General features: G+C 43.0%; 1 protein-coding gene across 11 annotated transcripts in view; it reads right to left on the bottom strand.

Annotated features, from left to right (window-relative positions):
- NEO1 (neogenin 1) overlaps window positions 1-15,708 on the bottom strand; it is a 175,134-nt gene that overhangs the window by 44,800 nt on the left and 114,626 nt on the right. For 7 of the 11 annotated variants that reach the window (XM_054078014.1, XM_054078018.1, XM_054078008.1 and 4 more), the window contains exon 8: window positions 5,094-5,313. In XM_054078014.1, coding sequence (XP_053933989.1) covers window positions 5,094-5,313 — 220 coding nt within the window. The remainder of the gene's footprint in view (window positions 1-5,093; window positions 5,314-15,708) is intronic. The other 4 variants (XM_054078019.1, XM_054078013.1, XM_054078015.1 and 1 more) reach the window with 1 other exon arrangement.

Below are 15,708 nucleotides of genomic sequence, written 5' to 3'. Positions count from 1 at the left end.
TCAAAAACTTCCATGCTGAGAAAATACAGGGGAAACGTGACAGCTTTGAACACAATCCTCTCCCTTTTGTCTGCTAGACTTTGTTCAGCTCTACAGTAGAGGGCAGGCGATTCTCATCCCAATCATTCGCTGCTATTCAAGCATTTTTAATGCAGAAGCCTACGCAAAATTATCCCACAGTCTCCCCCTTCTTACCTTCCAGCCATTACGGTTTCATTTGTATCACAGAAATATGATCCCCATTTGTAATTTATTTGTTTTCAAATCTACTTGGTACAGTTGATTTACAATAACTTCGTTGAAAACATTTGGAAACTCCTGTTGATTTTTGCATTCTTACACTGTGTCTGTACAGAGTGAAACAATGCACTGACTGTAACTAAAGATCTGCTCAAGCACATTTTCTAGAATATTCTTTCTAGAATGTCTTTCCTAAAGAAGGCTCCAGGAAAACTGGGGAGGGGCTCTTAATCAGGGAGTGCAGGGATAGGACAAAGGATAAAGGTTTTCAGCTGAAAGAGAGGAGACTGAGATGAGATTTTAGGGAGAAATGTTGTCCTGTGAGGCCCTGGCCCAGGGTGCCCAGAGCAGTGGTGGCTGCCCCCTCCCTGGAGGTGTTCCAGGCCAGGTTGGATGAGGCTTGGAGCCCCTGATCCAGTGGGAGGTGTCCCTGCCCATGGCAGGGGTTAGAATTGGATGGGCTTTGAGGTCCTTTTCAATCCAGACCATTCCATGATTCTATGATTCTCCATGAATGCCGAGCTAAAACAGCATTGCATAAGCAGCTTAATTTATTTCCAATTTTAAAATAATTTCCACTGTTAAATGAGCAACACCATTATGGCAGATTCGAATTAAAAAACTTTACAAAAGATTTTTCTTCTTCTAACGTTCATGAAGTATTTTTTGTGAGAAAGAAGCTGACAGAGAAGCGAGACGCATGCTAAAGAAATCTCATACCCACCACAGAATGAAACGGAGGGATGGGGGGCAGAGAAAAAGATAAATATTTTCCCTCACTAACTTCCCCAGCTATAGCAGCCCAAAGTGTTTGCTTGAAAATGTGTTTTCTAGGGGATAGTTTCCTTTAAGACGTGTCTTCTATGCAATGATGATATTTGAAAACCCAGAATAAGTGCCAACTGATTCACAGCTGTGGAATAACATTCATCTCCCATTGACATGCAAAATATATTGCATTTTCTGCCTCAAGTGTAAATGCACTCACTGATGTTATCTAGGAAAGAATCAGCAATCCAAGGTTATTTTTTTAAATTACCAAAAAAAATAGAATTATTTTAATGGAAAGACAACATTTATCAAAAAATAAATAGACATGCCAAAGCAGTGCAATTGTCAGTAATAACTAGGAACAGTGCTTTCCCTCACAACAGTTTGTTAAAAATATGGTGAGATTAATCTCATTAAGTGCTACATGAATCTCTCATTTCTGCCCTTTCTTACGGAGCCTTGAGCACCTTTTACGAGCTCTGATGTGTTTGGGTAGGCATAGCAGGTAACAGACAGATGGTCTCTATGAATAACCATATTACCCTGCAGAACATTATGGCTGTTCTAACTCATTCCAGTTTAATCCCCCATTACAGAGCTTTGTAAACTAGAGTTAAGGTTTAAAACAGTCATCAGGTACCTAAGGGGAAAAAAGCCTGCAGTTCAAACCCAGAAACAAGTGTTTTTCTGGAAATGGGAAGTTTAAAGTTCCCCTTGTAACACAACACAGCCTTCAGGGAATTATTAAAGAGCGACTACGGTCTGTGCCAGCCGAGTCAGCTGTAGAGCCTGGCAGGGAGCTCAGAGACGTTTTGACAGCGTGATTACACACAATTAAACTCCATTTGCTGTGCTTGAAGCACACTACACCTAACGGTGGGTTCAATGTTATTTGAATCTCACACATGTGATTTACCATCCTGTACCAGCAATGTGCTGTTTCTCTTGGTTTTGTCCAAATCCTGGATGTCTGGAGTTGTTCTGCCTAAGTGCTTGTCTGAAGTTGTCCAAACCTCTCTTTGTCCCCAACACATCTGAAGGTTTACGCCCTTTGCAGGGAACTGCCCTCAATCTGGACTGCCTAATGCAAGGATGAGATAATTGTGTACCTGGACAACCTATAAGGAAGCCAAGAATTTCTGTCTTATCAGGTGACTTCAGTTCTTCTAGAGCTGTGTCAGTAAAGCCAGGAGATGCCCACTTCATTCGTACGCACATGCCTGCAGAAAAGCACCTCTGACACCTCCAGGCCAATGTGAGCAGACATCTCCGATGTGAGGAGACGTCTCCAGCTGGTGACATTGTGCAGCCACACAAGACACAAGCTGCCATCGCGGCCAGTCTCCATGCTCTGAAAGGCTCTTTTCCCACAGTTTTGGTTTCTGTGTTGAAGAGTCCCCTCCAAGGCTCACAAATCTTTCCTCTCCTCAGCAGACACCATGTATTGTCAAATCCAGCCTTCATCAGTTCAGAGTGATAAAAGCTACCACTACAACTTTGGCAGCGTTTGTGGTTCTGCTGCAATTCCTTGTTTTCTGCTGCTTACAAATCTTCTTAAACACTCTTGGAGACCAACACTCAGCTTGGGGGCCAATGTTTTTCTGCCAGGAGACACTGAGTTTGAAAGGTGAAATCTGTCATTTCTCCGGGTTGGAGGGCCCCCTCGGCAGCTGAGGGCACAAAAGAAGAGCTGTTGGCAGGAGAGCACTGTGATTACAGGGGGAAAATCATGTTCCAGCTATCTTGCAGTCCTCTACATTGGTTCAAAGGGCAAAGTTAAGGAACACCTTACCACGCTTCTGTGTGTATCTCCTGTCACTGACAGATCAAACCAAAAGGGATGTAAAACCAGTGGTGGCAGAAGCAGCTGGTACCTCTGGCACCACACCCCCGTGGTAAGCTGCAGAGATGCGAGTGCTCCTTCAATTCACAGCACGGCGATGACTCTACAGCCCTTTAAAGCTGGCTGAGCAATGTCAGAATACCTAGCTAAGCCTTTCCAGGTTGTGTGTACTTTTTCCCTTTTTCACAAGCCTGATTTAAAAGATAAACAAATCAAATATCCAGCTTGATCACTGCTCAAATACAAGTGAGGAAGAGACAACGCTTAGGTTACTGAAAGCATCCAGTAATGTATGCAACAAAAATGGTACACATAGCAAAAACATAACAGTACAAGGAGATGGTGCACATGCACTTAAAACCACGGCCGAGATCTATGATCATGTATAATTCAAGGGCTACGAAGTGATCATTTAAGCGTTGCTTTATAATGCTGAGAAAGAAAGGCAGGCTGCACATCCAAGCTTGACTTCCAAGCTCTCTGATTCCAAACTGCTCAGGTGTGTAGGACATGCTCCTCTGTTTTTCTACTCAGTAACCCAGCAACGTTTCCAAATGCCCATCCAACTGGTCCAAGCGCCACAGGACATCCAAATGGTACATTCAGGTACGTTCAGTTTTTCTTTCCTTTTTTTACAGTTTTATTGTTCTCATTCTCCAAATTCAGGCTGAAAGGTAGGATTCCATCCTATTTCCATTACTGATCTGTGAAAGGTGTGACACCGACTGTCTGCACGAGGCATAATAAAAAACCTCCCAAAAAGCGAAGGAAAAAGTTGAAAAAATAGTGAGTACGTGCTAAGAAACCCTTTCAGAGCCTACTTCAAATCCTGTTCCAGGACACCTAAACAAACAATGATCTCACTGAAGTCCATGAAATCACCTGCTCACATCTAAGCACCAGTTAAGCGCTCGGCTGTGTGAGCTTTCTGTGGGCTCATTACCCCAGGCCTCAAGGGCTGCTGCGCAGCAACTGGCAAGAGCAGTTCCTGCAGGTTGTCCTGGCATTTCCCAACTGAGTCACCACAAAGTAGGAGATCGCTCTTTCCCTTTGTTTTGCACATGCTTTTGGCCGAAGATGAATATTGTCTAGATTTCTATAGTCCTGTATGCAGTGGAAGGGGAAGCCTCTTGTTTCCTCAAAAGCAAGACCCGGTAAAGGGAGAGGCACGAAGCCATCTCCAGCAAATTACTTCCTTACAACCCAGTGGGCAGAGTGGTCACAACCAGGAATGTGAAGGAGGAAAGCAAGAAGCAAGAATGGCTGACAAAATCCCACCATTTTTTCTGTCTCACTTAAAACATCTCCAATAGGAATAAACATACCCAAAAGTAGAAAAAACCCACATTTGTGAGGCAAGGAAAATGTTACTAATTGCCTCAATTAATTGCCACAAACCTGGATGAGACATCTAGCCACAGAATTAGAAGGGTGGCAATTCACTATGAGTTGCACTGCGTTTTATATCCTCTTCAGATGACTTTCCTAACTTTGAGTCTCATGCTCCAGTCAGTAAGCAGACAGATAATTTTCTCTTGAGTAATATATCTGATAATCATGCTAATTTGCAATTAATTAAGCACTGCTCAAAACGATCGTTAGCTCCAACTTCTGCAAACTTATTACAACAATTTGAAACTGTAATGCTGAGCAGTAGATCCCATCAGTAAGAAAAAAACCACAGGGATAACAGGTGAAAAATTCCTGAATGTTTCACATTAATTACATTTCTACTTACAGAGATTACTAGGGAGGATCAACATTTACTGACACCTACCACAACATTTAACCGACACCTACCACATGGCTCCCTCTAGACTCAGAGTGCATTTACAGGGTTTCAAAGCAGGAGGTGACTACTCGCTCTTGACAGCACGTGGATTATCTGTAGGATGTTTCTGTGCCCATGGTAGATGGCATTACGGCAGTGTTAAGTGTTCCTGAAGAGGTGTTACAGTCTGAGTTTCTAAGCAGTCTGCTACCAGCAGGTAGCAACTGTTTGCAGTCAATCAAAAATATGCACAGGCACTGCTAATATGAACACGTATATGCAGCAGTGAGGCAAGAAAAATGCACTTCCTCTACACAGGGTGAAGGAGGGAAGAGAACACAACCCCCCAGACTCTCCAGCCTGTAGGACTTTGAGCACTGAAGCCTTAAGATTTGTAGTTCTAAGCAAATCTAGCATGAAGAAGAGTCATGAAAGAGCAAACCCCATTTTACACATCAAGATCCTTACCTGTTTATACCTTCCTTGGTGTAGAAGATTGAATAGGTGAGGTTGTCCCCTTGAGGGTCCGATACAGGCGTCCGCCATGTCAGTCGGATGAAGCGAGTGGAGACGAGGGTGGCCACAACGTCCCGCGGGGCTGAAGGCAACGGTCCTGTTGTAGCTGGTGCTAGATGGTCATTAGTGGCACTGGTCAGTGAAGTGGGAGGTAATGTTGGGATGGCAACATCTTGTCATGTGCAAACATTGGGGAATATGAAGGGCAAACATCACCACGGTTTAAAAAAAGAAAACAGAAAAAAAACACAAAAGAAATAAACAAAACCACGATGGGAAACAAAAGAAAATGAACACACACAAAAAAGGCCATTAAACTGAAGGCTGACATGCAGGCAAAGGTAACTACTGAAAACTAATGGGAAGTACTAACGGACACGTCACCGTCGAGCAAGCAGACCAATCTCTATTGTAATGGAAGTGGCAAGGGAAAGGGAAAGGGAAAGGGAAAACTGAGGAAAAAATATGGCCTCGGAAGAGGACATACCAGTGGCAAACAGTACTTTCACTTCTTTGTAACCCAGATGTGATACCAAACATTTATCAATAGAAACCCCATTTTATACTATTTACTCAAAAATCCATCCAGACCCAATTTTCTACTTTACTTCATAACTGTGCAGCATTAATTGATGCTATTCCCATTCACAAAAAATGACAGACAAACACACACAAGTCATTGAAGGAGTGCAAACTCCTCCAGGTTGTGCAATTAGCGCTGCAGTCCATTCACATGGTGACTGAGTCCTGAACTGGCTGGGACCTGCTCTCCCGCCCCTGCTAAGACGTGGTGACAAACTTGCTACAGCAGTGGGAACAGAGGCTTTTTCCTCACTTTCACCAAGACCACTGTTTCCTTCCATAAATGCTTCTCCTCCCTCTCCTAATACCATTTTTAAAAGGTACTACCAAGCATGAACAACTCTTGCTCCGTATTATACAAAGACTTTACAAACTTTGTACATGAAGCCATATACGTCTCCCTGCGTTTCTACTTCAAAGCTGGGATAAATCTCCAGGATTATTGCATTAAAAGGACGGCAGGTTAAGAGCAGAAGCTGTAATGCATAAAGAGATGTTCTCCAAATCCCATTAGAGCAATCCCTCCAGTAAATCTAACAGCAATATTCCAAGCAGCTGGACCCCAATTACCACAGAGCATTACAGGAGGCACCATTAGTAACAGAACGTTCAAGCTCACGATACCCTGATTTTTTCTGGATTCTTAACTACTTACCAAGTTTAAGCCACCCAATGACATTTTCCACATGGGAATCTATGCAGCAAAATACTTTTCACTTATTAATTATGGAAGCTATCTAAAATGGCTCAGGTTTTCCACAGAAAGAGTTCAGGACTAGTACAGCTTTGTCGAGAGCTGCAGCATCTCCACCTAACATCCTACCAGAACACGTACACTTGTGTCTCGATAGGGAAGGAGAAAACCACACACAAAACCCGTGGCTAATCCAGGAAATGCTGTCTGAACAACTGACCTTGCTTGGACTGGAGGCTTATCCACTGCACCTATTGCTACTCTTCCACAGCATTCTGCCACTGAGGAACCAGGCACAGTGCTCTGCAGGACACCTCTCTGGTGCCCGTATTTTCAGCATCTTTCCCAGAATCACTTGATTGACTTCCATTTCATTTCCAATTTCAAACTTCTCTTCAATTTACATTTCAATTGAATATTTTCGCCTTGCAGAAAGCTGCAATTTCCTACCCTTCTATAAACTAATTACATTAATAATATTATTTAAAGCCATGAAACCATTTGAGGAATAATCTGTAGAGAGGCTGTTATACAAACAAACTGGTGTTTTACAGCAGCATCAGGCCAAGGCGTTCTGAAGCAGCATCTTCTGAAACATCCTGGTGAACTCTTTTGATTGATTGCCTCACACATTTATTTAAACCACTTCACATATGAAGCATCTCCAGTTTTTAAACAGAAAGTTGAGACACTTCACATCCAGCACAACAGGTGGTTGCTAGGGCAGTACAGAAATGCCTTATAACCACAATTCCAGTTCATATTCAGATTAATTTCTGCTGTATGAACTCACAAATAACAAAACTCCAGAGGATGGCATTAGCCTGCAATTTGCCAGTACAGCTGGTGCCTTTTTAGACCTGGGATACCCCTTTCACATTCGAAATGCAATCCATGCACCTTCCATCCCCTTCCATCAATACTCTGTTTTCTCCTGTGTTGCTCAGTAATCTTGTCGGGTGATCTGCTTCAAATTACACTCTTGATGCAAAAGCTGCCTCTTACCTATCTTTAAAAATCAGTGTTTAGTTAACACAAAACACACATGTTTTAAAAAGATAATTAAATTGAAGCAAAATGCTGAAATTTCTCAAAGGAAAATTATTCCCCTAATAGTTTTTTTAAATCCATCTGCTTAATCTAAACCACACCCCTCATACTCATCTATTTGCTTTCCTATATAATGAAAAAATCCACCTTTTCCTTAAGTGATCTGCAAACAGTGCTGGGAGAACCTGCAGGCCTCAGGATGAAGGCTCTGGGAAAGCTGCCAAGATTTCCTAGATGAACCAAAACCCAGTTTTATCCTAAGACTCAACTCCAGAGACGTGCCTTCTGACAGCACCAGAGGTAGATTGGTCAAACAAAACAAAAATTAGCAGTGGCTGAAAAATAAACTGTGAACCAGGTAAGAGCACAAAGAATCTCTAAATCATACAAGTAAGGTAAGCAGCGAACAGGCAAAAAAACCCACCCTCTGGAAGCTGCAATTAAATACTAGCTTGGCAGCAGTTTGGTACTGTCAATAGCTGTGGAATGTACTTAGGAGACCAGGTTATTTCCTTCTCTTTTTTTCCCCATTCTTCCTCAAAAGCCCCGAGTGCCATTCCAAACTGATTTGTACACAGCCGTGTGAGCCTAACACTCAGCAGTGCAGAGCTGTGTTAATGAGTAATTACACTAAAATTAGTTTTAATGCCAGTAAGGGAGTAGCTTTATTGCTTCAAGCTTTTAAGCATGGTGGAACAAGTAACATGCAAAACAAGTCTCTTCTTTCTGACACGCATTTCATCACTTTTTAAGAAGTGCCTACGCTCTGGAATATTCCTCGCAGCCCTATTCCTGCATGGTTTCGCATTAATCTCATTTTAAAAAATAGTATAAAATGTGCATATTCAGCACGTGACATGCTAAGAACATGGGGAAAGAATGAGATTGTTCCATGCCAGACACATACACCACAGAGCTATCTTTTCAATCACTGCTAATGTGTCAGCTTTTCTGAGCTTATATATTTCCAGGGGATGAAGAAAAAGCCTTCGCTTAAACTGGCATCACACAGGGGACGTACAGTCCAGATATGGCACACTGTCTTGAACAGTGTTTTAGAGAAATCATTCGGCAGAAGAGCTGGCATAAAACGCCCCTCCCCTACAAGCAGTGGTTCCACTGCAGTTGGGAGTCGAGAGGGGAGACCCAGGTTAAATAAATGTTGCTAAGAGGATACATTAAAACTGTCACAATGCAATTTCAGTTCTGGATCAATAGACAAGGCAAGTTGGTCAATTTATCTGTCTGCATCTAACAAAGTTAAAAGCTAACAAAATAAGTTAAAAACACAGCAAAATATTTCAAGCAGTCTTTTTGCTGGATCATATCATAATTTTTCTAGTGCTTATGGAGTAACCTGGGCAACAGAACAACATCTACAAGAAAACGGCCACTGCAGGACACCAGCTGCCCACCAGCAGGGTGAGGGAGGCAAGAAAATCGGAAAGCAGGAGCTGGTTACCTGTCCACTGGGAACTGTTTTTCCCCACGGTACTTATAGTTTATATGGGATTCCAACACACAGCACTGTGCATTTGTGCTGCCCTGGTGCACCACCAGCACTTAGGCTGTCTTAGACTTGCAGCTACGACAACCCTAGCATGAGTCCCACTGACCCAGTGCTGGAGAAGGTTCCTTCTCTCTGTGTTTCGTGAACTGAAAGGTCTCAGCTCGTTTTGCTGTGCAGGATGAAGGTGCAGGGGCACACGCTTGGACTGCCAGTTTCTCAAATCCCTTCTGTCAGGCTGCTCTTTCTGAAGGTTTCCGCTGAGCAGACATCACCTTTCGCAGCTATGTTATCAAAAATCTGCTGTGGAGTGCGCAACACCCACAAGGAGCTGGACTCTAAGTCCAAGTGAACAACCCTCAATAACTTTCTGTAACCTGAATCATCCATCAGCAGCAGCACAATGTTATAATTTCACCAGTATTAGGTCAGTCCCAGGCAAAGGTTATGGGTGTCTATCAGTTTGCTGCACTAATGTGGTACCCAGCTTTTAACCATGACCCCCACTGCTCTTAGCGTAATTCACTGGGCAAGATAACAAACAATTGGAACGTGTGTCTGGGGTGCTATTCTATCAGCATCGTTTCAGGATGCTGATGTGATCTTTTAAAAACAACCCTGTCAAACATGCCACACCTGAACACCAGTGATTGAAATGCTCTATTTGTTAGCTAATCATTAGAAATATTTTCCATGTTGTCCAGCCCCTCCGGTTTAGATTTCCTTTTTCCTCCTTTTTTCTGCCTCTGGCACATTATTGGCATATTCACAGCTTCCTCCTGCTTTGGGCAATAACATTCCAATTATACCATCGGATACAGTACACAAAGGAAAAGCGGAATGGGAATGTTATCTGCTCCAGCTCTGCTACTGTTATCTGAACAACCTGGGGCGACTCCAATTCCCCTGGCTACCTCACGTGTATAACGAGCATGCCCCTGCTACAACCTTCCTCATGAAGGTAGGCATTGAAATGTATAGAATTAAGATGCACAAGCACTTTAAAAACTCACCAGTGGCCATAGTTGGACTATTCTTGGCCACATTTAACCACTTACAAAGTCACAGTTACAGTGCCCGTCAAACGAGAGCGTTGGGAATTTCTGAACTGTGGTTGAGCCTTCGTCCATATCGGAAGGCAGCAGGACAGGCACCGGCATGTGCCAGCACCCACATCGTACAGACTCTAAGTTTCCCTTTGGATTAGCTCTTACCCTGAACACTCAACAGGGACTGGAGTGCTTTCCAACTCAGTTTCATTCCAAAGTCATTGAGTTGCACTGGAACAGGCTGCCCAGGGAGGTGGTTGAGTCACCATTCCTGGACGTAGTTAAAAGATGGGTGGATGAGGTGCTCAGGGACATGGTTTGGTGGCAGATAGGAACGGTTGGACTCGATAACCTAAGGGTTTTTTTCCAACCCAGTGATTCTATGATTATTGATGAGAAAACAAGGTGAGCTTGTCTGGAGTTTGTCTGCTGAACGGTAGAGATCCCATCTCCACGTGCCTCTCACACTGTAGAGCTGGCTGTACTCACATATTCTCATACGCAAAGCCTTGCCTTGGCTTTATGGCCCAGACCCCATAACCAAGTCACCTTAGCACTCCAGAAAAAAAAGAAAATAGAGCTTTCTGTGCAGGCTGCAAGAAAGCTCGAGGTATTGACAGGGTATGACAGACACCAGAACAGTCAGAGGACCCAGGCTACGAGTAGCACCCAGCAGAGCATCTCCCAGCTCTACCCTAGGAAGGAGCCATTCACCTGAAGTTTTGGGAAGCCCTTTCAAGGAGCTAAATCTGGACATAGTTACCCTCTTCTCTGCACTATAAATTTTTTTTCTGCTTTATCATCCCAAAACAACTAACTACTTCCTCACCCAAGCATTTCCCACATCACCTCAAAGAAGGCAGAGGACCGAGAACCAGATCCCACCACAACTCCCTGCATCTGCTTCGTCTCCAGCAGACTGAAAACCGCAATGCAACCCCCATCCCGAGGAACAGACCCTCCCCCAAACACAAGCAGCCCTCATTTTTTTCATAAATGAAATGGAGATGCTTGCTTACTCGTTTCTCTGTGCTGACATTTTTTGCCTAAAGCAGGCAAGCAAAATGACTTTTTTTTGTTTTTAATTGCCTTTGATTAATTTACATCACCATTGGGAATGAGAACTGTTATTTACTCTTCACTCAGTGCACACTCTGGGCAAAAAGCTCACCAAAAATACATAACAGGGAAATTCCTAAACAATACCCCATGATTATGATTTTTAAGCATTAATTTGTTCTAAGTTCTCATGTCAAATGGACACTGATAAATTGTGACTACGTAAATGTACCGATAAACACATTCTGACCACGAGCATGTTTTTTAAAGGAAGTCATAAAATCTATTCTGATAAAGCACCCTCCTCCCATTTTCACTTCACAATGAAATGCTTTGGTGTAGAGGAAGCAATTTGATTTTCCCTGTCTCATCCAGGAGCCATTCCCGAGGCGCGCCAGGCTCAGCTGACGCACTGCCCACGGGGCAGGCAGCCGTTCCGACAGCCCGGAGCAGGAGCCCCGCAGTTCAGATCAGAGACCGGTGTTGCAAGGGAGGATGTAAAGTAAAAAAAGCCTCACGTGCATTTTGATCACGCGACTCATGCTGTAAAAAAGAAGGAAGAAAGCCAAACACATCTCTACCTATCCCCAAGGAGTTTGACTACTTCTAAAGAGGTTGAGTTAGTGGAACAAAATTCAAACCAGAACCATGTGTTGCAAAATGATGGGCATAATCTGAAAATTCAGTATTAGATAGTCCATTTTTAAAAAAGATGTAGTTGTTTTTAATGACCACTTCTTGAGTAGTGAGAGTCAAAGGCCCTATACAAAACACGCAAGTAAAACCCCAGGCAACAACAGTGCATGTAAATGCCCCAAATGCCCCAAGGATATGCCCTTCATGTCAATAGTCGTAAACTGAATTCCTATGCAGAATAAAAATCTCCCAAGAACCATAGAGCCTGCAGCAACACGTTGTAATTTGGCTTTAATAGTAACAGGAAAGCAATAATTTTATTTGAAAAGCAAATGTGCTATATTTGAGCAAAGCTCTCTATGGAATAAAAAAGCATGTCCAGAGAAGGCATGGATGGATCCTTGGAGGTGTTCAAGGCCAGGTTGGATGGGGCTTTGAGCAATATGATCCAGTGGGAGGTGTCCCTGCCTATGGCAGAGGGTAGGAACTGGATGGGCTTTGGGGCCCCTTCTGGCCCAAACTATTCCATGATTATATGATCGAGTAGTTACTAATGGATGTACTGCATTATTTGGAACATGTCTGCTTTCACAGTGTTTGACCATTGGAGGAAACAAGCAGGACTGCTCCCTCAGTCTGAAGGCTCACTGGGCCTCTGCCGATAACTCACTTTATCACCTAGAACAAATCCCTTCCCCATTCCTTCACTTCCAGCCTCATCTGCCATGGTTTGGCAGGGATGTTCCTCCTTCACAGCTGCGAGGTGACTGACCCCCAGATGCTGTGAATCCTGATTAACTACAACAATTCCAACCAGCTGGCTCAGGACTAACCAACTGCTGCGAGGGCAGAGCAGTACCAGCACACTGATCAAAGCCCACTGCCTGCCCAGTTAAGGACATGCTTTCAAAGGAACCCCACCACGTCACTGCGCTCTCTTGCCTTTCTCACTAACAGCCTGGGCTGAAATAATCCAACCCATCCTCGAGCTGCGGTGCCAATTCACCCACTGCAGTTCCTTCTACAACCATAGCCTCCTCTGGAAAACTCCCCTAGAACTGAATGCCATATGATGAACAATCCAAACTGCCACACGACAACCCTACCTGCTCACACCTGCATTTGTGCAATTCCATTCCTGAGTGCCCGGCTTTGGTTCTTGGCAGGAACCATTGCTGACCATAGCGAGGCAGCAGCGTAAGAGGACAAACAGAAAATGAAATTGGTGAACAGTATCACAGTAAGTCTATTGGGTTTTATTAGCCTTTCTGGTGGCAAAAAGACTTTTATTGGACTGAGAAACTTAACTGGGAATTCAGGTAACCTAGTAGACATGATATCAAACAGGGACTCAAAGCCTTTAAGCCTGTCTCACAGTTGTCATACCGTGCATACAGATCTCAGTTCATTCCTCTTTATTCCCTATAGAATAAATACAGGTGAGGGGTATAAAATGTATTAACGTGTTGAATATTTCTCAAAATCCATTGAAGCCTTTCACTCCCACAGGTTCTTTCTCTGCCTCCACCTAACACTCCTTACATATTACTTCTGTTCACGATATGACATATAATTTCTTTAAACACAAGCACTTTTAAACCATTAATTTCACTCACGAAAACCCAAATTAAATGGGTGACACAGTCCAAGTGTTTCAAAGCAAAACTGCATTGTTAGCAACCACCATAACCCATATTTGCACTGAGCAGACTGAAGTCCCGGGGCACACGGAGATATATCCCTTCACAGGGTTTCAAATTCCTTTGCCAAGTCAACTGTAAATACAGTCATAAAACAAGAAATGAAAACGAATAAGTGCAATCAAAGCATCCTATAAATTTTGTTATGCCTCCCTGCAATTCACCGCGCACTGGCAAACATTAATCTATTACTAATTTAATCTAAATTAGAGCAATTTATTTACAGTGCATGCCAGCTTTAAACATGAACAGTCTATTGAGCGCAGAACAGGAGAACTGTTTAAGTCCCAGTTTCATGAAGCTAAAACTCAAGGCGTTTGTGAGCTCATGTGGTTTACTTTAATCAGTTCATCTTCTCAGTAAGACTACATAGAAGTGGGGCCATAAAAAGGGAATAAATGAAGGCCATGTTTTAAACAGGGATTCAGTAAAGATGAAACTAACTGAATTAAACAGCTTTTTGGCAATTTGAACATACACACAGCTATGAGAAACACAAACACTGACTTGCGCTGAGGAAAACTAGCTAAGCAATGTAAATTAAAATCAAAACGAAACAAAAAAGAAAGTCTTTCAGCATGCAAGAGGAGAACATACTGCTATGTTTACAGAAAATTAGCAATGAAGTGTACACACCCAGTAGCAAAATATTCTCCAAGTTTGGCTTTGGTTTTGGTTTTACAAAACACTGTTGGAAGTCAGTTTGTGATTTCAGATGCTGTTTGCATTCCTAAAACACAACTCCCAAAACGAGCCTTCCAAGCTGTTCATCCATCATCCACATGAAGCCATTCTGAGATTACAAGACAGAGACTGAGGCAGCAAGTTTGGAAAAGCCTTCCCCTACTCAGAACACATGCACTGCCATTGTTTAGGAACGGCATTGTGCCCTCAGTGCTGAGGTCAGGTTTGTGACATTTGCTGCTGCTAGAGTTTCTCCAAGAACTGTAGCTTCTACAGCACCCAAGAACTCTTTCATTTAAAATTATGCATATTTATGCATGCAGGAATTTTACAGAGGTGAATATGTGTGCACACAAAGAAGAGCAGAGCACTTAGTGCATGAACCGTGGTTTGTGTGGCAATTCCTCGGATTTTATAATAAAAGAAATGCCCTGAATAGCCAAACTGTTTTAATAGTATCTATCACAGAGAAGAGATTTGGCTCAAAAAGCACAGTCCCATAACCTTTGGTATTATTTTCTAAATCCAAGACAGAATTTTTGACAGAAACGGTGATAACTAGTGTATGAATGTCATGTTTTAACACGAAAACTCACCTGCTTACATTAAGAAAAACCTTAAGTCTGCTGAGTCAAAAGCCCACATGGATCTATGATGATATCGTGACAGGCAAAAGCAGGGAGATTTCTTGCAGGGAGAGGAGATTCCCCTGCTAGTCTTGTCTCTGAAGACACTCATCACATAGCGGGATTTCCCATGCTCCTACTTTTGGATCTTCTCCCCATTTGAAACCAGACAGGACCTCTCAAACCTCAGGAGGTTTTGGATGCTGGCAGGGCTGGGTGCACTCAGCACAGACCTGCTGGCAGGGCTCACTGCCAGCTCAAACTCCTGAGAGCCACAGTGCGTTTCTTTCAAGTACTTATTCCTCTTTACAGAAAAGCTGAATTCTTGGCTGCAAGGGTTGCTTTAATTTACAAATCATTTCTTCTCTGGTGGACATTGAAAGCCCCTCATGTGAAGCACAGGAACCTCTTCCTCATTTTCCTTGCATAAAGGCACAAAATTGTACAAGACAGAAAGCACGTGAAGACACTTCTGGTTGAGTGAAAAAGCAGAACAGTCTTCAGGAAGAACACCCAGAGGCCCTCACTTTTATTCAATGAGCCTTTTTTCATCCCTACTCTGACATTTCACTCACAATACCCTGCATATTTTTCAAGTTTCAGACAACTCTATAGAATTCCAGGCAGTGAGAAAAATATTTACTGTACTGCCTTGACAACAACACAACACATTCTTGATTCACAGCAAGTGACTGCATACAAAATACACTAAAAAATCACCTCTGTAAAGTGTGACAGAGCCCAAGAGATTGCGTTTGGTATCTGTGAAGTCATCCAAAATAGTTCCTGAAGTACCACATGAGTCACCTGCCTCTGAGCTGGAACCAGACCAAGGGCAGAACATAAATTTATGTAAGTTTTTACACATGGAAAATACCCAAAAGCACAACCGAGTTTTACAAATCAGAGTGCAAACTTGTTAGTGCCAGCTTGTGGGTTTCTATCCGCAGAAGCCTATATTTTTCAAGAAGAAATCATAT

The sequence above is a fragment of the Cuculus canorus genome, chromosome 12 (genome assembly GCF_017976375.1).
Source record: "Cuculus canorus isolate bCucCan1 chromosome 12, bCucCan1.pri, whole genome shotgun sequence".
Classification (NCBI taxonomy): domain Eukaryota; kingdom Metazoa; phylum Chordata; class Aves; order Cuculiformes; family Cuculidae; genus Cuculus; species Cuculus canorus.
Note: the sequence above shows the minus strand (reverse complement) of the source record. Positions and strands in the feature narration are given on the sequence as shown.